Here is a 24,217-nt window from a genome sequence, read left to right as displayed (position 1 = left end):
AGGTGATGCTTTAGATACAAATAATTACAGAGGTATCAAGCTGTTGGATCAGGTAATGAAGATCATGGAGAGGGTCATAGCCCAACTAATTAGGGAGAGAGTCAGTTTGGATGAGACCCAGTTCGGTTTCGTGCCAGGGAAAACCACCACTGATGCTATATTTCTAGTAAGACAGCTGCAGGAGAAATACCTAGCCAAAGATAAGCCCCTGTACCTGGCTTTTGTTGACATGGAGAAAGCCTTTGACAGGGCCCCCGATCCCTTATCTGGTGGTCAATGAGGAAACTAGGGATAGATGAATGGTTAGTGAGAGCCGTGCAAGCCATGTACATGGACGCTGTCAGAAAGGTGAGGGTTGGCAATGAGTACGGTGAAGAATTCAGGGTAGAGGTAGGGGTCCACCAAGGTTCAGTCCTCAGCCCCCTCCTATTTATCATAGTCCTCCAGGCAATAATGGAGGAATTCAAGACAGGATACCCCTGGGAGCTCCTCTATGCTGATGACCTTGCTTTAATTGCTGAGTCACTATCAGAACTAGAGAATTTTCAGGTGTGGAAGCAAAGATTAAAATTGAAGGGCCTTAGAGTCAACCTAGCTAAAACCAAAGTCCTAATAAGTAGGAAGGCAGACAAACCACAAATCCCTTCAGGTAGATGGCCCTGCTCGATCTGTAGAAAAGGTGTAGGTAGAAACTCTATAAGATGTACCCAGTGTAATCTATGGGCACATAAGGAGTGCAGCAATATCAAAGGAAAGCTAACTGGGAAGATAGTTTTTGTATGTGGCAGATGCTCAGGAGCAATAAACTCTGAAAATATGCAGAGACCAACTTCTACCATGTTCCAGGGAGAAAAACTAGAAGTAGTTGATAGCTTTCGTTACCTAGGTGACCAAGTCAGTAGCAGGGGTGGGTGCTCTGAAAGTGTAGCTGCTAGAGTAAGAATAGCCTGGGCAAAGTTCAGAGAGCTCTTACCTCTGCTGGTGACAAAGGGCCTCTCACTCAGAGTAAAAGGCAGATTGTATGACGCATGTGTACGAACAGCCATGCTACATGGCAGTGAAACATGGGCTGTGACTGCTGAGGACATGCATAAATTTACAAGGAATGAAGCCAGTATGCTCCGATGGATGTGTAATGTCAGTGTGTATACTCGACAGAGTGTAAGTATCTCGAGAGAAAAGTTGGACCTAAGAATCATCAGATATGGTGGGCAAGAGAGACGACTGCGCTTATATGGACATGTAGCGAGAATGGATGAGGATAGCTGTGTGAAAAAGTGTCACACCCTAGTGGTTGAGGGAACCTATGGAAGAAGTAGAACCAGGAAGACCTGGGATGAGGTGGTGAAGCATGACCTTCGAACATTGGGCCTCACCAAGGAAATGACTAGTGACTGGGACCTTTGGAAATATGCAGTGCTTGAGAAGACCCGGCAAGCCAAGTAAGACCATAACCTCGTGGCCTATGCCAGGGGTATAACCAGCCCATTTGTGCATACCTTTCCTTCATTGTACTCTAAACTCTGCTTGCGAAGACCTGTTGAGGCAAGTGAAATCGAAATCAAATTCAATGACAGCACCGCTTGACTGGCATCTGTGCTAGTGGAGTGCTAAGAGCACCATCTAAGCGTGATCATTGCCAGGGTCGTTGACTGGCTCCTGTGCTGGTGGCATGTAAAAAGCAGCACTCAAGTGTGATCATTAGCAGCGTCGCCTTACTGGCACTTGAGCCAGTGGCATGTGAAAGGCAACATTCGAGCAAGGTCATTGCCAGTGCCGTTGGACTGGCTCCTGTGCAGGTGGCACATAAAAAACACCATTTGAGCATGGCCATTGCCAGGACCACCTGACTGGCCCTCTTGCCGGTGACACATAAAAGCACCCACTACACTCTCGGAGTGGTTGGCATTAAGAAAAGCACCAGCTGTAGAAACTCTGCCAGATCAGATTGGAGCCTCGTGCAGCCATCTGGCTCGCCAGTCTACATTCAAGCCGTCCAACCCATGCCAGCATGGAAAGCGGACATTAAACGATGATGATGAGAATGATGATATATATCATATTTATATATATATTACTTATTTATGCGCCCGTTTCAAGCCTAACCAGGCTCATGTGCCTGGTTTCTGTGGCATATGTGTTATCCCCAGCTGGACGGGATGCCAGTCCATCGCAGCGTTACTCAAGAAACAGGAAGAAAGAGCGAGAGAAAGTTGGGGCGAAAGAGTACAACAGGGGTCGCTACCACCCCCTGCTGGAGCCGCGTGGAGCCTTAGGTGTTTTCGCTCAATAAACACACACAACGTCTGGTCTGGGAATCGAAACCGCGAGTCCGCTGCCCTAACTACTGAGCCATTGCGCCTCTACACACACACACATATATGTACAGCAAGTAAAAAAACAGAGAGGATATAAAATTGACAGACATCAACCAGTAAGTATTGAATTATGTCTATTTATTCAAATGTATTGGATAAATACACACACATGCATGAGCGATATAGATTAACGAGGGGAAAAATCTGGTAACTGCATAGACAAGGGTGTGAATACATACAATGAGCAAAAATACCTGCTCACCCATCTAAATTTTTGGTCATTTATTTCTATACACTTGTATGTGTTCACACCTTGTCTATGCAATTACCAGCTTTTTTCCCACTCATTAATCTATACCATTCACGCATGAGTGTGTATTCATTGAGTACAATTGAATAAATAGACATAAATGAATGTATACCGGCTGATGTCTGTCGATTTTATATTCTCACCCTTTTCTTACTTGCCGTATAAATCATGGGTAAATCGCTCTTTTACCCCTGCCCATATATAATACTCAATTACGAGATTGCCATGCAATAACTAGCACTTGGATATGAATAAATGGGTACACTACTACCAGCAGTATATTGGATAGGTATTATCCCTTAGTTGGTTTCTCAACCTCTAACTCACACAGAAATATATGGTTCCGGGTTCAGTCCCACTGCGTGGCGCCTTGGGCAAGTGTCTTCTACTATAGCCTCGGGCCGACCAAAGCCTTGTGAGTGGATTTGGTAGATGGAAACTGAAAAGAAGCCCGTCGTATATATGTATATATATATATATATATGCATGTGTGTGTTTGTGTCTGTCCCCCTAGCATTGCTTGACAACCGATGCTGGTGTGTTTATGTCCCCGTTACAAAGCAGTTCAGCAAAAGAGGCCGATAGAATAAGTACTTGGCTTACAAAAGAATAAGTCCCGGGGTCGAGTTGCTCGATTAAAGGCGGTGCTCCAGCATGGCCGCAGTCAAATGACTGAAACAAATAAAAAAGAAAAGAAAAAGATATATATATATATAAGTATTACATTTCTAAATATCTCAGAGAGATATGAGCAGTAGTGGTACGATAAAGTAGTTGTATACTGTCAACTTAATGTTACAGTCCCATGAAGGGAATCATACTACTGCTATTTAGCCCTAGGAAGCAACAACGCTTCCTGTCGGCCTTGACACATTTCCTGTGTCCTTATGTTTACAAGGGGGAGATAAACACTTCCACCCAGCTAAACCACAGGAAATGTGTCAAGGCCGACAGGAAGCGTTGATGCTTCCTAGGGCTAAATAGCAGTGGTGTGATTCCCTTCATGGGACTGTCTCATTAAGTTGACAGTATACAACTATTCTATCATACCACTACTGCTTATATCTCTCTGAGATATTTAAAAATATAATATATCGATTTTTGTAATTAGTGGATTTATTTCACTAGGTTTTTAAGTTTAGGGTTACAGTTTTAGGGTTAGGGTTAGGTTTTTAGGGTTAGTGTTAGGGAAAAAAGTCAAAATTGAAGAAGTTGGGGGGGAAGGGGGGAATTTCACAATGCCAATTTTGGGTAATTTTCCAGAACCTCCTTATCCAAAAACGGGGAATTTTGGCAAAAAATTTTTACAAAAATAAACAAATTTGGGAGAAAACGGGTGGGGGGACGGGCGGAAGTCTTTCCAAAACAAACATATAAAAATACTTTGTATTTCTATGAAGGTCATGAAGTGCCAATTTTTTTCCTGTTTGAGGTAGTACCCTGGAGTGGAGAGCATCTTTTTTGCTTGTATCTTCAGGTACTCTTTACTCTTTTACTTGTTTCAGTCATTTGACTGCGGCCATGCTGGAGCACCGCCTTTAGTCGAGCAAATCGACCCCAGGACTTATTCTTTGTAAGCCCAGTACTTATTCTATCGGTCTCTTTTGCCGAACCGCTAAGTAACGGGGGACGTAAACACACCAGCATCCGTTGTCAAGCGATGTTGGGAGGACAAACACAGACACACACACGCATATATATATATATATATATACAACAGGCTTCTTTTAGTTTCCGTCTACCAAATCCACTCATAAGGCTTTGGTCTGCCCGAGGTTATAGTAGAAGACACCTGCCCAAGGTGCCATTCAGTGGGACTGAACCCAGAACCATGTGGTTGGTAAGCAAGCTACTTACCACACAGCCACTCCTTTGTTTTTTATTAACCTTTGAAATCGAGGCAACCTTTCTGGTGCACCCTGTATATATATATATATATGTGTGTGTGTGTGTCTTTGTGTCTAACCCCCACAACCGACATTGGTTTGTTTACGTCCCCGGGCCTTAGCAAATCGGCCAAAGGAAGCCAACTAACAAAAGTGTACTGCAAGTTGATTCGTTTGTTTGACTAAAAGAAAAGAATGTTCAGGGCGGTGCCCCAGCATGACGGCAGCCTAATGCCTGAAGCAAGTAAAACGGTAAAAGGAAAAAAGAAACAGAAATTATTCTGGTAGAAGTCCAAGAACAACGTACTTCTGAGACAAACCTCAGGATGCAAGTTCTCAAAACGTTGCTGTCGACGTGACGTTTCCGTCACGTGGTGCAGTCGTATATAAAGGCCGGCGCCCGCCGCCGCTCCGCTAACAAAGTATGCAGACAAGCGATAGTGTCGGGGAGATGTAGCTGCGCCATTGGCGCCCGTCATTCCAATCTCTCTGCCATCTACCATTAAATCTGCAGCTTTAACACGTCAAAGGATTACCATTACAAGCGGAAACCTTTACTTTATCTGTGTTAACCTTTATTTTCAATCCCCTTGCCTTTAAAAACACCACAAAATATATATTTTTATAGATACTCCTCACCCTGTCTCTCTTTTCGGTGGCCATATACACACTTCAAAGAAAAAAGCTGTTTTGACTATCAAATATATCCGGGTAATATTTCATCTTGTTGTGCTTCTATTTATGAGTGTTTTACGATTATTTTCTGTTAATATCCGTCTGTAATAACCCCTCATTGTTAATATATTTGAAGTTTTTGTGTCGGGGTTTTAACAAAATGCTGGGTTTTGAGTCTTTATTGTTCGTCGTCGTCCATCGAAACAGGATTTCTATATTTTGTGTCGGTGGTGGAGAGTTTGCCTATCAAAGTCCGTCTTTGTCTTCTTCTTGTTCTCTCTCTGTCTCTGTCTGGTATCCGTGTCTGTGTCTGGTGTCTCTTTTAAACATATGTCTCATAATATATGTATGAACATGTATATGTATATATATGTGTGTGTGTATATATACGTATGTGTGTGTGTGTATGTATATATGTGTGTGTGTGTATGTATATATGTGTGTGTGTGTATGTATATATGTGTGTATGTATATATGTGTGTATGTATATATGTGTGTATGTATATATGTGTGTGTGTATATGTATGTATGTGTGTATATGTATGTGTGTGTGTATATGTATGTATGTGTGTGTGTATATGTATGTATGTGTGTGTGTATATGTATGTATGTGTGTGTGTATATGTATGTATTTGTGTGTATATGTATATGTGTGTGTGTGTATATATATATATGTGTAGTGTGTATATGTGTGTATGTGTATATGTGTGTATGTATATATGTGTGTATGTATATATATATGTGTATATATGTGTGTGTAGTATGTATGTATATATATATGTGTATATATGTGTGTGTAGTATGTATATATATATATATGTGTACATATGTTTGTGTATGTATATTTATTTATGTGTGTGTATATATATATATATATGCATGTATGAGCTTATTTATATTGGAATATGTTTATGCATATGTGCATATATATATATATATAGTGTATGTGTATATGTTAAATGTACAAAAATGTATATATTAAATGTATAAACGTGTGTGTGTATATAATGTATATGTTAAATGTATAAATTAAATATATAAAAGTATGTGTATATATATACACACACACACACACACACACACACACACACACACACACACACACATACATACATACAGTCTATGTACCTATACATATAAAGTCTGTATATATACATAGGTCACACATTAAAGTATACACACTGTTCTATTCTATTCGTTATGCCTAACCTGTTTATATACACAGTGTATATAATCCATATCTAATCTATTATATATTTCTATGGCAGTGTCTACGTGTATATAAGCTAATGTATACCTACTTCATTACATAGTGTGTATATATATATGTATATACAATCCATGCATATATTACTTTGTACCTGTGTAGTTATAGTATTATATACATACAAGTATTATATTTCTTGTAGGTTGATTACAATAATATATTGTGTATATAATTTTCACATAAATTGTATATACATTATACATTTGTTGCTGTTTGTGAAAAAAACTAGGCATATATTGTGTAACCATAAAACCACACATACACACACACACTTTACATTATCATTGATACTAATTAATAAGCAGATTTCTTTATAGATATATTCCTACACACGCACAACACATATATATACATAATAAATTTATACCTGCAATTACTGTATGTGTGTGTGTATATATATATATATATATATAGAGAGAGAGAGAGACATTCCTGTCACAACCTGGGACCTTGAAGACTGCTTTAATGCAAGAAGTATACAAGTCCCTTAATATATATATATATATATTGAAACATTCCTGTCACAACCTGGGACCTTGAAAACTGCTTAAATGCAAGAAAGTATATTAGTCCCTTAATATTTGATATTCAATATTTCATCTATTGAATAAGGCAATCAATATTTCATTTCATTTAACCATATATATACTATTTATACTATATATTCTAGATTCTACATTAATATTATAAAGAATATAAATAAAACAAAAAACTGTTGGAATTCCTTTGAATAATATTAATATATATATATATATATACATACATACATTTAACACTAAGTACTATGTCTTAAATATATAGCATAGGCAATGTATGTATATTACATTTATTTATAAAACATTACGTATGTTTATATAATATACATGTTCAATATATATTTATACATGTATATATGTATTATATACTTATATATTGTTGGAATTCCTTTGAATAATATATATATACATTTAACACTAATTACTATGTCTTAAATATATAGCATAGGAAATGTATGTATATTACATTTCTATATAAAACATTGCGTATGTTTATATAATATACATGTTCAATATATATTTATACATGTATATATGTATTATATACATTTATATATGTATATAAATGTATTGTATTTTTTTCTTTCCAGATTTCTCCATTACCCATTTAAAGGATATTTAAATTTCCCGTTTTTGCTGATCACCACCATCTGGAAACAAAGGCTGACTAAAAGCACCGGTTGATGTCTTGATTTCCCTGCCTGGATATATATATATATAAATATATATATATATATATATATATACACACATTTTCACCCCCTTGAAAAATTAAAAAAAAAAAATCCCAACACCACTAACTACCATAATTTCATATATATATATATATGTATATATATGAATTGCACTCCACGTGATATTGTAGTGTAAAATGATACAATTTGTGACTTAAGACTCGGCGAACTTTGCGATCGAACTTGTAACCCAAGCGTTCACACAAGGTCACAGCATACATTACACATTCACACACACACACATATCCCATACAAATATACAGACACACGCTTGTGTGTGTGTTTCTCACACACATACATACATAAACTGAGACAATTAAGACACATTTAATATATATATATATATAAATATATATATATATATATACAATATATATAGACATTTACACGCACACACATACACCTACATATAATATATACGCCCTTTACAAGGGCCAGATCTCATAAACGACCCTAACGGTCTCCCCCCACTCTCCCTATATCTACTTCAAACTTGAAAACCTAACTGTCTTTCCTCCCCCCCCCCCGCCTTCTTCACACAAAGAATCATGGATTTGTAACTCCTACTGCTTTCCTGCTGCTGCCCCCTACTTCCGCTCTGCTGTTTCTCTACTGCTATAAGCACCGTTCGTTGAGCCTCAGACGTCCGTTTGTTCCAACTGCTTTAAAACAATTCAGCTTCGCAGCTTCGGTCCTACTACTACTGCTGCGAGGAGGGAGTACAACGCTGCTTCTCAACTGCAATACCACTGCAGCATCGGCCAGCTGCTCCGAGGACGGAGTAAGATCGCTGTTTTGTCCAACAGCAATACCACTCACTGCAAGCGTCGGTCCGCTCTACTGTCGGTGGTGGGTGTCACTTTTGTCAACTGTAAAGATCGCTGCTGCTGTTTTACGTTGTGCTTCCCGGATCCTCCACTACCGGATATTGCGTAACGCGACAACACCACCACGACCACCACCGCAGAGTCATTTCAACATCGCATCGGACCAGCTTCAAGGCTAAGCACGTTCGTCAGCTGATAGAAGATATATATATATATATAGATCTACGTCACACGGTTCTCCGCCACCCTAGTGACAGCACCGACCGACCTACCTACCTACCTACCTCACCATCCATCACAGCTGTTGCTGCTCCAGGGCCAAGACCGAGCCGCCAAACCAACCAACCAACCAACCTGTTTTTGTTTTCGGTGGGGAATAAAGCACTCTTTGCCTTAATGTTGACCACTCCCGAGTGGTTGGGTTTTTTTTTGTGTTAAGCAGGTATTTAAGCAACACCACCATCATCACCATCGCTCCTACTATTACTACTACTACTACCTCTCCAGAGCATATTTATTAACCAGCTTGCGGATGATCACCATAAACTTCAACAGCAAGGACTATTATTATTATTGTTGCTGTTAGTACAACTAAAATCCTGTTTGGTATACACCATACAAACCACATCCAGACCAACCATTGTTTTGTTCATCAGAAGCAGTAGTAACACCATCCACTATAACTGAATTGAAAGTTCAAAGGTCGAGGGAAGAGCAAATAAAAGCCCTTCTTCGTTTCTCCCTTACCCCTGCTTCGTCGGCCCTTTTGTAACCCATCTTCATCCCTGACGGAAAAATAACCGACTCGTCGTCCTCGCTACCACCTGAGTGAAGAAGGAAGATAAAAAAAAAAGAAAAAAGAAACGGACAGAAGTGGCCAATCGGTTTGGTTTGGCCTGGTTTGATTGGTTGGTGTGTGCCGGTAAGGGGTAACACGTGGCCCCTAGCCGCCGACCAGCCGATACCTGGAACAGAGCCAGGCTAAGCTGAGCCATGTCTTCTGTTCACTACAAATTCAAGAGCTGCCTCAATTATGACACCGTCACCTTTGACGGGCTGCACATATCCCTGGCCGATCTCAAGAAGGCCATTATCCAACAGAAGAAGCTGGGCAAGTCAGTGGAGTTCGATCTACAGATCACCAACGCCCAAAGCAACCAACGTAAGTACACCAATTTATTATTACGTCCGTCTAAACGTTCTGAGTTCAAATTCCGCCGAGGTCGACTTTGCCCTTCGTCGTTTCGGGGGTCGATGAAATAAGTAACCAGTTTAACGCTGGGGTCAGTGTAATTGATTTATCTCGTGTCCCGACTTTGCTGGACTTGTGGCAAAATTTGAAATTATTATTATTGTGTCACTTTGATCGATGTTAACCCCATATGTTTTGTGCGTTGTAAATTCGTTCTTTGATATTGCCCTTCGTCTTGGGCCCGTGTGGCCAATAAAATAAATAATTATTGGGGAATTATTCTTTGTTAAAATTTTTATTTTTCTAATTTAAAAAAATAATTTTTTTACACTCCTGTCTAACCCCACCTTTGTATTTTCCTGTACTGTTCCCAACGTGTAAAAATTACATGTGTTTATATGTATATAGGTACTCTTTTTAAATACAGAGGTCTCGACGTATCTACGTAACCCTAAAACTAACCCGCTAACGGGTCCAGATAGAGGATATGTAAACGGAACCCTTTACCCACCTAATTTTAAATTTTTTTACGGAATCCCACGTTTTAGGCTATGGAGATTCCGATTCTGAAAAAAAAATTTCAAAAATCGCAACTTCAAAATTTCAATTTCCGTGTATAATAAAAAAAAAATTAAGGGAAGTAAGGGTTCGTTGTTTTTATCCCCCATCTGGACCGTTTAATACAACAGATGGACTTTAAACGTTTTTCAATTAAGCAGTTAATGTATGCATTATTGTATTGCCATGACATGTAATTTATCAATTAAGATTGAATTTTTGTCTTAAAAAGGATCTAATGAACTTCGTTTATTTTATGTCCCCCCACTCTAATCCTCGCCCCAATCCCCTCATTGGGGACCACATACGTTGTACGATACTGTTCAAAAATTACGAACAAACCAGAATAGCGGAATACAATGGAAAACACGTTGGGTTTTTTTTCATTTTTCTAACACGCCTAAACGGTTCGCATGGAATTACATATAAAACCCGAAACGGGAGCGCGAAACGAAATGCTTTTCGTTTCAGTGTAAATATATTATGTACGTATATTTACGCATGTGTGTGTATATACCTATATGTATGTAGTATCTCTCTCTCTCTATATATATATATGTATTTCTTTACTACCCACAAGGGGCTAAACACAGAAGGGACAAACAAGGACAGACAAACGGATTAAGTCGATTACATCGACCCCAGTGCGTAACTGGTACTTAATTTATCGACTCTATATATATATATATGGTTGTGTGTATTTGTTTCCCATCTCTTGACAATTGATGATGGCTTGTTTATTAAGTCCCTGTGTAACATCAAATTGGTTTCAGCTATTGTCATTGTAATCTCGTGACTGGCCACTCCTTGTTGGCTTATGTCCTAGTTGGCTTATGTCCTAGTTTAGTGTCGGATTTGAAACGGAAATAAAATTACCAGGCTCATGCTTTCTTCTTACTCTTTACTCTTCTACTTGTTTCAGTCATTTGACTGCGGCCATGCTGGAGCACCGCCTTTGGTCGAGCAAATCGACCCCGGGACTTATTCTTTGTAAGCCCAGTACTTATTCTATCGGTCTCTTTTGCCGAACTGCTAAGTGACGGGGACGTAAACACACCAGCATCGGTTGTCAAGCAATGCTAGGGGGACAAACACACACACACATACATATATATATATATATATACATATATACATATATACGACAGGCTTCTTTCAGTTTCCGTCTACCAAATCCACTCACAAGGCATTGGTCGGCCCGGGGCTATGGCAGAAGACACTTGCCCAAGATGCCACGCAGTGGGACTGAACCTGGAACCATGTGGTTGGTTAGCAAGCTACTTACCACACAGCCACTCCTGTTTTTTTTTTTTTTGTCTCTCGTGTTTGTTCGAGTCGTTGGACTGTGGCCATGCTGAGGCAGCACCTTAAATTTTTGTCGAGAACCCTAGAAACGGGTCTACGTATTCTTTACTTTCGCCGGCGTTACTTTGGTATTAATCTAGAGCAGTGGTTCTCAATCAGTGTCCATGTGGCCCCCAAGAGTTCACCTCAGATTTTTTGGGGTTCATGCGACAAAATAGTAAATTAAGGATCTACAATAGGCGCAGGAGTGGCTGTGTGGTAAGTAGCTTGTTTACCAACCACATGATTCCGGGTTCAGTCCCACTGCATGGAACTTGGGCAAGTGTCTTCTACTATAGCTTTGGGCCAACCAAAGCCTTGTGGGTGGATTTGGTTGACGGAAACTGAAAGAAGCCTGTTGTATATATATGCGTGTTTGTGTGTCTGTGTTTGTCCCCTTAGCATTGATTGACAACCGATGCTGGTGTGTTTATGTCCCCGTTACTTAGCGGTTCGGCAAAAGAGACCGATAGAATAAGTACTGGGCTTTCAAAAGAATAAGTCCCGGGGTCGAGTTGCTCGATTGAAGGGAGTGCTCCAGCATGGCCGCAGTCAAATGACTGAAACAAAAGAGTAAAAGAGAGAGTATTTTAGGGGGAGGGCTAAGGTGGAAGTAAAGAGTACGCACCCCACCCATTTTCGGCGTAACCCGAAACACTGGATGTGCGTATTTCTTTACCTTTGCCATTTTAAGGGCCTCTGAAAAAATTTTGCTTTAGGCATATGTTTTGCAACCACTTGGGCAAGTGTCTTCTACTATAGCCTCGGGCCAACCAAAGCCTTGTGAGTGGATTTGGTAGACGGAAACTAAAAGAAGCCCCGTCGTATATATATATGTATGTATGTGTGTGTATATGTTTGTGTGTCTGTGTTTGCCCTCCCAACATCGCTTGACAACTGATGCTGGTGTGTTTCCGTCCCCATAACTTAGCGGTTTGGCAAAAGAGATTTGCTCGACTAAAGGCGGTGCTCCAGCATGGCCACAGTCAAATGACTGAAACAAGTAAAAGAGTAAAAGAGAGAGCGAGAGTTATATTTAAAATTAACCGAGAGAAAAACACAGAGCGTCCCAGCAGAAATATGGTAACAAAAGGGTTACGGGCTTTCTACTATAGCCCTGGGCTGATCGACGCTTTGTGAGTGGAGTTGGTGTGTGTGTGTGTCTTCTTGCATTGGCAACCATTCTAAGAGTGTAATGGGTGCTTTTTACATAACACTGGCACCTGCCACAACAATTTCACTTGGCTTGAGAGGTCTTCTCAAGCATGGCATATCATGAAATGTCGGCATTCTTTTGATATAACTCATCATCATCATTTAGCGTCTGTTCTCCATGCTAGCATGGGTTGGATGGTTCAACTGGGGTCTGTGAAGCTGGAAGGCTTCATCAGGCCCAGTCAGATCTGGCAGTGTATCTACGGCTGGATGCCCTTCCTAACGCCAACCACTCCGTGAGTGTAGTGGGTGCTTTTTATGTGCCACCCGCAGCTGGCAAACGGCCACGAACGGATGGTGCTTTTATGTGTCACCGGCACGGGGTCAGGCGAGGCTGGCAAACGGCCATGAAACGGATGGTGCTTTTACGTGTCACCGGCACGGGGGCCAGGCGAGGCTGGCAGCACTTTGCTTCGGGTATTTCCGTGGAAGCAAATGACAGTTTGATTCTGTTTTCTGCTTGGAAATTTACAGATTTTTCATACACACATGAAACAGCCAAGAACAAATGTGCAAGGCTTCTTTTTCTTCAAGTTTAACCCTTTAGTGTTCAGATTAATTTGCCAAATGCAATGCTTTTGTATTCACATTGTTTTGAATTAATCATGCATTATCTCATAGCTTTGGAATTTTGATAGTGTGACTTTATTTTCAGAATTACATTGTATGGTAGGTGCAAGATGCCAGATCTGGCCAATTTGAATATAAAACAGGTAGAAGATTTGGGCCTGATATGATCAGTTTAAATGCTAAAGGGTTAAAATGAGGCATTGCTGGCATAATTTCGTTATATCTATACTCCACAACCCACGGAATTACCCAAAGTGAAATGTTTCGACCTTGTTGAGCTATATCGAAGGAATGGCCAAATGTCTCGATCACTTGTCATTGCCACCATGAGGTCCAACGTTTGAAGATCATTCTTCACCACCTTGTTCCATATCTTCCTGGGTGTTCCCTCCACAGATGTTTTACCAAATTCTTTATTTTCAAAGTTTTGAAACAAATGCAGTGCAGTTCAGGACAAAAGGTGGCACATAAAAAGCACCATTCGAGCATGGTCGATGTCAGTGCCGCCTGACAGGCTCCCATGCTGGTGGCAAGTAAAAACAGCACCCACTACACTCTCAGTGGTTGGCGTTAGGAAGGGCATCCAGCTGTAGAAACCTCACCAGATCAGATGGGAGTTTGGTGCAGCTCCCTGTCTTGCGAGTCTTCTGCCAAGCCATCCATCCCCTGCCAGCATGAGAAAGGAAGGGGTGATGGATGAATAAGGAAGGAAGGGATGATGGAAGTTCTACTCTTTTACTTGTTTCAGTCATTTGACTGTGGCCATGCTGGAGCACTGCCTTTAGTCGAGCAAATCGACCCCAGGACTTATTCTTTGTAAGCCTAGAACTTATTCTATCGGTCTCTTTTGCTGAACCGCTAAGTCACAGGGACGTAAACACGCCAGCATCGGTTGTCAAGCGATGTTGGGGGGAAAAACACAGACACACAAACATATGCACACATATACATATATACGAGGCTGCTTTCAGTTTCCGTCTGCCAAATCCACTCACAAGGCTTTGGTCAGCCCGAGGCTATAGTAGAAGACAGTTGCCTGAGGTGCCACGCAGTGGGACTGAACTCGGAACAATGTAGTTCGTAAGCAAGTTACTTACCACACAGCCACTCCTACGCCTACATTGAAAAAAAATCAAACAGCGTTTCAACTCTGCATGAGTGTGTGTATGATTGCAATGGAAGTGGGATGGTGAACATTAAACACTGAAAAGAAAAATCAAACAGCGTTTCAACTCTGCATGTACGAAGGAGGCATATGAATATTTGTATCTATGATTAAGTACCTTATATATAAAATACTACAATCAGCCATTTTTGACAGCATGGGGCCATCTGGTGCTATGTAATAATACTAGGGTGTCTGTGTCACACCTGTGTTTCTCCTAAAGAATTATGCCCAGTATGTATTTTTAAATACGTTTTTATTCCTTTGAGACAGATGTCCAGAACAATTAAAACATGAATTATAGAAAAATTTAAGCTTTTCAGCTTTTATCCTTCTGTGTTCATATACACTATCCATCTGTCTATCTATCTATATATATAGTGTAGCTATGTGTGTGTATATATATATATATATTCTTATATGCAATGTTTATGGCTGTGTAGTAAGAAGTGTATTTGTTAGCCACATGGTTCTGGGTTCAGTCCCACTGCATGGCACCTTGGCTAAGTATCTTCTATAGCCCTGGGACAACCAAAGCCTTGTGGGCAGATTTGATAGATGGAAACTGAAAGAAGCCCATCATGTATTTGTGTTTGTCCTTCACCACCACTTGACAACTGGTGTTAGTTTGTTTACATCCCCATAACTTGGTTTAGTGAAAGTTCTTAAATATAAATATTGCAGAAGATTTGACTAAACCTGTCTGCAGTCCAATGACAAACAGATGAAAGATACAAGATATATAATCTATCCATCTGTGTATCATCTGTAATGTATAGTCGATAGGTCAGTTACTGTAGTACTTGTCCCAAGATAACATTTCTTGATATTGGAGGGAGATAAAAATTTGTCCCAGCAATGGTCAGCTAGAGCCTCAGATGCAGTTCAGCTTTTTAGGACCTTGTCTTTGGTGCATACTTACCTCCCAGCCTCATGTTTGGACTAGAATACATCACCACCAATAAGGGAACCAGCAAGTAAAACATTTACTGATCATCATCATCGTTTAATGTCCATTTTCCATGCTAGCATGGGTTGGACGGTTCGACCGGGGATCTGGGAAGCCAGAAGGCTGCACCAGGCTCCAGTCTGATCTGACAGTGTTTCTACAGCTGGATGCCCTTCCTAACGCCAACCACTCCAAGAGTGTATTGGGTGCGTTTTACGTGGCAACTGGCACGGAAGCCAGTCAAGGCAGCGCTGGCATCGGCCACGTTCGGATGGTGTTTTTTACGTGCCACCAGCACAGACAATTGCAGTTTCCATTGATTTTTGATGTTGGTGTCGTTGACTCAATGGATTTCCCAAGCACAGGGTCAAAATGGTGTTTCTTCACTTGCCACCTGAACAGGAGTCAGTCCAGCGACCCTGGCAACTGCCGGGTGCCAGTCATAGGATTGGTTCAATTTCGAATTCGATTTCGACTTCGCTTGCCTCAACAGGTCTTTGTGTGTCCAAGGAAGGAAAGGCATGCATAAGTGGGCTGGTTACATCCCTGGCAAGGGACACGGTACGGACTCACTTGTCCTGCCGGGTCTTCTCAAGCACAGCATATTTCCAATGGTCTCGGTCACTAGTCATTGCCTCGGTGAGGCCTAAAGTTCGAAGGTCGTGCTTCACCACCTCGTCCCAGGTTTTCCTGGGTCTGCCTCTTCCACGGGTTCCCTCAACTGCTAGGGATTGGCACTTTTTCACACACCTATCTTCATCCATTGTCGCCACATGACCATATCAGCACAATCGTCTCTCTTGCACACCGCAGCTGATGCTTCTTACGTCCAACTTTTCTCTCGAGGTACTTACACTCTGTCGAGTGTTGACATTACACATCCATCGGAGCATACTGGCCTCATTCCTCATGAGCTTACGCATGTCCTCAGCAGTCACAGCCCATGTTTCACTGCCATGTAGCATGGCTGTTCATACACATGCATCATACAATCTGCCTTTTACTCTGAGCGAGAGGCCCTTTGTCACCAGCAGAGGTAAGAGCTCTCTGAACTTTGCCCAGGCTATTCTTACTCTAGCAGCTACACTTTCAGAGCACCCACCCCTGCTACTGACTTGGTCACCTAGGTAACGAAAGCTATCAACTACTTCTAGTCTGCCTTTTACTCTGAGTGAGAGGCCTTTAGTCACATTGCAAAAAACTGCTATTTGCAATTTCAGTAAATACTCTGCGCACGTAAGCAAAAGCGAGGTATTGTGGTCGCTCGTCTTTGTGTATTTACAAAATTATTCGAAACAGGCTGAATGGATTTTCATCAAATTTGGTAGAAATACTCATCGGGTGAATGGCTCAAAATGATGAAAATTCGGTTTGATTATCTTCAAACATAGATGTGTGTGTATGTGCGCGCATGCATGCACAGTGATTGATTCAAGGGTTTCGTTTATTTACGAGTTGATTTGGTTTCACCAGTATAAAATACCTACAATGGTGATACTTGAAAAGAAAAAAAAATCAAACTTACAAATTTCCTAAGCAGAATAGAAAAATGATAAAATGTGCTCACAGTTTGTCACTTATAAAACCACTGCTTTTTTTATAGCTACATTGTTTAGAACATGTGATGTAAAACATTTTATATAATTTCACTGTCTTTTCTGTTAGGTTCCCGCAAATGTAATCTCATTGCGTTGATATGAACAATGATAAAGACAATCATTTACATAGAACAATGTCTCACACAGAAAGAGGCACTGTTGTGAATTTTCGTCGAGATTCAAACAAACAAAGTGTCTGTCCCATTCACCATTGTTTAACAACCACTTTTCCATGCTTACAATGTAAGCATGGAACTGAAAATGCTAAGGCAAGGGTACACACAACACACACACATTATTATCATCATCCTTTAACATCAGACTGAATTTGCTGAGGTAGGTCTTTTACAACCAGACGCTCTTCCAGTTGCTAACATTTGCCTGTTTCCAAGCAAGGTAATAATATTTCCCCCAAGGCCAAACACATTTTTCACAGAAGACTGGAACTGTACAGCCCAGTTTATGTACAACCATCATAGCATGCCAAGGGTACATGCAAACACATACCATTATCATCATTTAACGTTTGTTTTCCATGCTGGCATGGGTTGGACAGTTTGACCAGAGCTGGCAGATTGGAGAGCTGCACCAGATTCCACTCTGATTTGGCTTGGTTTCTTATTTCTTTATTGCTCACAAGGGGCTAAACAGAGGGGACAAACAAGGACAGTTTCCGTCTACCGAATCCATTCACAGGGCTTTGGTTGGCTCAAAGGAAAGTTGTTAAAATGATTTGAGAGATGGAAACTGAACACTTGCCCAAGGTGCCATGCAGTGGGACTGAACCTGGGACCATGTGGTTGGTAAGCAAAAGAGTGTGATATGTACTGACTTGCTTCAGTGAAGTCTTTAAGGAAAATGTAATTAAAAAAGAAATTAGCTATAATTAGTTAAATGAGTAAGTAAATATTTTTAGAATAGATAAATCATGCACCATACATACCAATATTTTTTTATCTATTTTCAAAATACTCTTCAGATGTTGGAAATCTTGTGGCACATACTTCTGGGTTCAATTCCATAGTGTGGATCCTTGGGCAAGTGTCTTCTATAGTCTTGGGCTGACCAAAGTCTTGTCAATTTGTTAGATGGAACCGAAAGAAGCCCATTGGCGCACGCGCACACACACACACACACACAGAGGCATAGCTCTGTGGTAAGAAGCTTGCTTCCCAGCCACATGGTTCTGGGTTCAGCCCCACTGCATGGAAACTTGGACAGGTGTCTTTTACTATAGCTTTGGTCTGGCCAAAGCCTTGCGAGTGGATTCGATAGACAGAAAATGAAAGCAGGCCAGTTGTGTGTGTTCGCATGCATATCTTTCGGTTTGTCCCTTACAACCACTCAACGACCGGAATTGCTGTTTCAACTTAGTGGTTGTACAAAAGAGACTGATAGAATAAGTCCCAGACATAAGAAAAATATTGTCAATTGGCGTAGGAGTGGCTGTGTGGTAAGTAGCTTGCTTATGAACCACATGGTTCAGGGTTCAGTCCCACTGCATGGCACTTTGGACAAGTATCTTGTACTATAGTCTCGGGCCGACCAAAGCCTTGTGAGTGGATTTGGTAGACGGAAACTGAAAGAAGCTGGTTGTGTGTGTGTGTGTATATAATGTGTGTGTGTGTGTATGTTTGTGTCTGTTCCCCCAACATCACTTGACAACCGATGCTGGTGTGTCTACATCCCTGTAACTTAGCAGTTCAGCAAAAGAGACCGATAGAATAAATATTAGGCTTACAAAGACTGTCCTGGGGTCGATTTGCTCGACTAAAGGTGGTGCTCCAGTATGGCCACAGCCAATTGAGAGAAACAAGTAAAAAAGAGTAAAGAGAGTAATTCATTTGACTAAAAATTCCTGAAGGCTCTACCCCAACATGACTGCAGTCTAATGGTTGAGACAAAATAAAAAGGTGGGGAAAAAACTAAAATGCTTTCTAAGGTTTTTTAGAAGATTATTCTATAACTTCACTGTGGGGCCACAATCATTAACATTTTGAACATCACCTGGACAATGGGGGTCTAAGCATTGGACACGTGTGTGGGCCAAACGAGGCAACAGACTTTCCACCAAGCTGGTAGTCTGTAGGGCAGTCATCATCACCTCTCTGCTCTATGGCTGTGGGACATGGACGCTGTATAGGAGGCAAATGCGAGTACTTGACCAGTTCTACCTCTGCTACTTGTGACAAATCATGGGAATTTCCTGGGAGGACAGTCTCCAACACTGAGGTGCTAAGCAGAGCCGAAATGCCCAGGATCGAAGTCCTCATCATGAAGGCCCAGCTCCGGTGGGTCAGACATGTAGTCTGAATGGACAACGCGCATCTGCCAAAGATGATCTTCTTCTCTGAGCTGGCTTCTGGAGCAAGAAACACTGGATGGCCACTGAGGCAATACAAGGGCAGCATGAAAACTTCCCTGTGGAATTTCAGCCCGTGGCTGGGAATTGCTTGCTTCTGACTGTGGTGCCTGGTGTCCAACTGTCCAAAAGGGTGTTAGGCTGTTCGAGGAAAAGCGCCTCAAGAGCCTGGACCAGAAGCGACCAGCCTGAAAAGAGAGGATCCCCAACCCTACTTCTGCTTTTACGTGCCCAAAATATGGCTGCATCTGCACATCCGCCTTTGGGTTCTGCTCTGACCTCCAGCGTCACTGACGTCATTGTCGAACCCCAACAGGCTTTCATAACTAAAGGAAATTATTGCTGTTCTTTGAGTTTTCACTTTACAAGTGGTCTCTGGGAACGAATTAACTTGTATGTCAAGGTATTACTGTATTGTGTTTTAATAAACACAGTACATATAATGTTATGACTGATGCCAGTGCCATCCGACTATCACCCGTGCCGGTGACATGTAAAAAATCAGCATTTTAGCATTTGGTCTTTCGGCAACCACCCTCTTGACCCAGGGTAGCACTACCTCCTTCATACACTTGTACAGTACAGTGTGTTTCCAAATTTCTGGCAGGATGAATTGCGTGATGGTGCTGATTTTCTCAGATTTTCTCACAGATGGTGCCCAACTGATCCTACTATACTGTGCAGTCGGTAAAATCAAAACCAAACAGTGCACATGTACAAAATTAAAAATATAAAATGGCGACAGTTTACCTATTGCACCCTGTGTGTGTGTGTGTTTGTATATGTGCATGTATATATTTGTCTGCATAGATGCATGTGTATTTGTATATGTTCATGTTTTATGTGTGTGTATATATCTACATAGATATGTGTGTGTGTGTATATGTATATATATATATATATATATATCTATCTAGATATGTCTGTGAGTGTATATGTATGTATATATATATCTATATAGATATGTGTGTATATGTATGTATATATATATATGTATCTATATAAATGTGTGTATATGTATATATATCTATCTACATAGATATGTGTGAGTATATATATATATATATATATCTATCTAGATATGTGTGTGAGTATATATGTATATATATATATCTATCTAGATATGTGTGTGAGTGTATAGGTATGTATATATATATATCTATCTATATAGATATGTGTGTATATGTATATATATATATATATCTATCTATATAGATATGTGTGTGTATATGTATATATATATCTATCTACATAGATATGTGTATATGTATATATATATATCTATCTACATAGATATGTGTGTGTATATATATCTATCTACATAGATATGTGTGTGTATATATATCTATCTACATAGATATGTGTGTGTATATATATATATATCATCTACATAGATATGTGTGTGTATATATATCTATCTACATAGATATGTGTGTGTATATATATCTATCTACATAGATATGTGTGTGTATATATATCTATCTACATAGATATGTGTGTGTATATATATCTATCTACATAGATATGTGTGTGTATATATATCTATCTACATAGATATGTGTGTGTGTGTATATATATATCTATCTACATAGATACGTGTGTATATATATCTATCTACATAGATACGTGTGTATATATATCTATCTACATAGATGTGTGTGTATATATCTATCTACATAGATATGTGTGTGTATATATATCTATCTACATAGATACGTGTGTGTATATATATCTATCTACATAGATATGTGTGTATATATATATCTATCTACATAGATATGTGTGTGTATATATATCTATCTACATAGATACGTGTGTGTATATATATCTATCTACATAGATATGTGTGTATATATATCTATCTACATAGATATGTGTGTGTATATATATCTATCTACATAGATACGTGTGTGTGTATATATATATCTATCTACATAGATATGTGTGTGTGTGTGTATATATCTATCTACATAGATACGTGTGTGTATATGCTTATCTGCATGGCGCCTGTGTCATCCATGTTTTTAACCGTTATTGTCTCCAAAAAAGATTTTTCGTTTCATGTTCGTCTCTGTTGCGTTGCATTCTTTCCTTCTGTGGCTAGCTGATTCAGAGCGGATCTCAGAATTAAACAGCCGAAATCTGCGATGAGGGATCAGTTTCAGACTGAAGAATGAAGGCTTTGAATGACCCATTTGTCTTTTTGTTCGTCCCTTCGTGTATTTCATGTTATTTATTTATGTATAGGTTTATTATATATATATATACATATATATATTTATGTATGTGTGTGTTTGTGTGCATGAATATTTATGTATAGAGAATGTATGAAAGTTCATCTTTTAGTCAAAACTGAAATTGAAAGCCCAAGAGAACATACCATTAGTATGATAGGAGTGGTGATGGTAGTAGTAGTATAAGCAGCTGCAGTTGCTTGTCTGTGTCATTTATTCTCACAGAAAGCATTAAGACATTCATTGAATTTGTTTTGTTTTAAATAAACAACTTTGAATATGCAGAGGTCATTGACACACACACACACGCACACACACACACTTTTATACATCCTCTGATATATATTTATTCCTACACACTTATACAAACACAAGCATATAATATATATATATACGTGCATAATGTGTGTTTGTGTGTACACCCACACATACATACTGCCAGGGCCGCTGATTGGCCCCTGTGCCGGTGGCATGTAAAAAGCACTATTCAAGTACGATCTTTACCAGCGTCGCCTTGCTAGCATTTGTGCCGGTGGCACGTGAAAAACAACATTCGAGCGAGGTCGTTGCTAGTGCCACTGGACTGGCTCCTGTGCAGGTTTCATGTAAAGAACACCATTCAAGCGAGGTTGTTGCCAGTACCGCCTGACTGGCCCTTGTGCCGGTGGCACGTAAAAGCACCCACTACACTCTCGGAGTGGTTGGCGTTAGGAAGGGCATCCACCTGTAGAAACTCTGCCAGGTCAAGACTGGAGCCTGGTGCAGCCATCTGGTTTGCCAGTCCTCAGTCAAACCGTCCAACCCATGCCAGCATGGAAAGTAGATGTTAAACGATGATGATGTATAATGATATATATATAATTATGATAGATTGTTACCCTCGGAGTGGTTGGCGTTAGGAAGGGGATCCAGCTGTAGAAACTCTGCCAGATCAAGATTGGAGCCTGGTGCAGCCATCTGGCTCGCCAGTCCTCAGTCAAACCATCCAACCCATGCCAGCATGGAAAGTAGATGTTAAACGATGATGATGTATAATGATATATATATAATTATGATAGATTGTTACCCTCGGAGTGGTTGGCGTTAGGAAGGGGATCCAGCTGTAGAAACTCTGCCAGATCAAGATTGGAGCCTGGTGCAGCCATCTGGCTCGCCAGTCCTCAGTCAAACCATCCAACCCATGCCAGCATGGAAAGTAGATGTTAAACGATGATGATGTATAATGATATATATATAATTATGATAGATTGTTACCCTCGGAGTGGTTGGCGTTAGGAAGGGGATCCAGCTGTAGAAACTCTGCCAGATCAAGATTGGAGCCTGGTGCAGCCATCTGGCTCGCCAGTCCTCAGTCAAACCATCCAACCCATGCCAGCATGGAAAGTAGATGTTAAACGATGATGATGTATAATGATATATATATAATTATGATAGATTGTTACCCTCGGAGTGGTTGGCGTTAGGAAGGGATCCAGCTGTAGAAACTCTGCCAGATCAAGACTGGAGCCTGGTGCAGCCATCTGGCTCGCCAGTCCTCAGTCAAACCATCCAACCCATGCCAGCATGGAAAGCAGACGTTAAACGATGATGATGATACACACACACATGGGTATATAAAGAGTTGCCTCTTTACTTTTGAGATGTTTGTGTATATTGTGTCTTGAGAAGTTCATTATCCTAGTAATACAAACACGAAATATATGCCATTATACATGTTCATGTGTGCATTTAATAAGATACAGACACACAGCATGTGGTACATCTGTATGTAATAACATCCTACGTATGTCTCCATATGCTGACATAATTATGACTATTGTTACTTCTGCATTCCCTGGCATAATTATTTGGTTATCCCTTTGGGAGCCCATACTGCCTGGGTTTAAATTTAGTTCAAAGAAATTGAGATCCTTTCACCCCTGTATATTTTACATTTGTGTATTTGTTCATTGAAATTTTTATGGAAGGTTTTAATCTAGATCACTTTAACCCTTTTGTTACCATGTTTCTGTTGAAATACACTGCCTTTGTTTCAGTTAATTTTAGAGAATAAAGAAGGTAGGAGTGGCTGTGTGGTAAATAGCTTGCTTACCAGCCACATGGTTTCGGGTTCAGTCCCACTGTGTGGCACCTTGGGCAAGTGTCTTCTACTATAGCCTTGGGCCGGCCAAAGCCTTGTGAGTGGATTTGGTAGACGGAAACTGAAAGAAGCCTGTCGTATATATATGTGTGTTTGTCCTCTCCACCATTGCTTGACAGCTGATGCTGGTGTGTTTATGTCCCTGTAAAGTTCGGCAAAAGAGACCGATAGAATAAGTACTAGATTTACAAAGAATAAAGCACGATCTTTACCAGCGTCGCTTTACTAGCATTTGTGCCGGTGGCACGTGAAAAACAACATTCGAGCGAGTCGTTGCCAGTGCCACTGGACTGGCTCCTGTGCAGGTTTTATGTAAAGAACACCATTTGAGCGTAGC

General features: G+C 40.4%; 1 protein-coding gene across 6 annotated transcripts in view; it reads left to right on the top strand.

Moving 5' to 3' along the window:
* The window catches only part of LOC115225468 (E3 ubiquitin-protein ligase RBBP6), a 121,910-nt gene that overhangs the window by 12,169 nt on the left and 85,524 nt on the right, over positions 1–24,217 (top strand). For 4 of the 6 annotated variants that reach the window (XM_029796422.2, XM_036514129.1, XM_036514128.1 and 1 more), the window contains exons 1-2: positions 4,923–5,225; positions 7,583–9,715. In XM_029796422.2, the coding sequence (XP_029652282.1) occupies positions 9,547–9,715 (169 nt within the window). In that variant the 5' untranslated portion in view covers positions 4,923–5,225; positions 7,583–9,546. Of the gene's footprint in view, positions 1–4,922; positions 5,226–7,582; positions 9,716–24,217 lie in introns of those variants that run through there. The other 2 variants (XM_036514127.1, XM_036514130.1) reach the window with 2 other exon arrangements.

Source organism: Octopus sinensis, linkage group LG27 (assembly GCF_006345805.1).
Source record: "Octopus sinensis linkage group LG27, ASM634580v1, whole genome shotgun sequence".
In the NCBI taxonomy this organism is placed as follows: Eukaryota; Metazoa; Mollusca; class Cephalopoda; order Octopoda; family Octopodidae; genus Octopus; species Octopus sinensis.
This window is presented reverse-complemented; position numbering and strand designations above follow the sequence as displayed.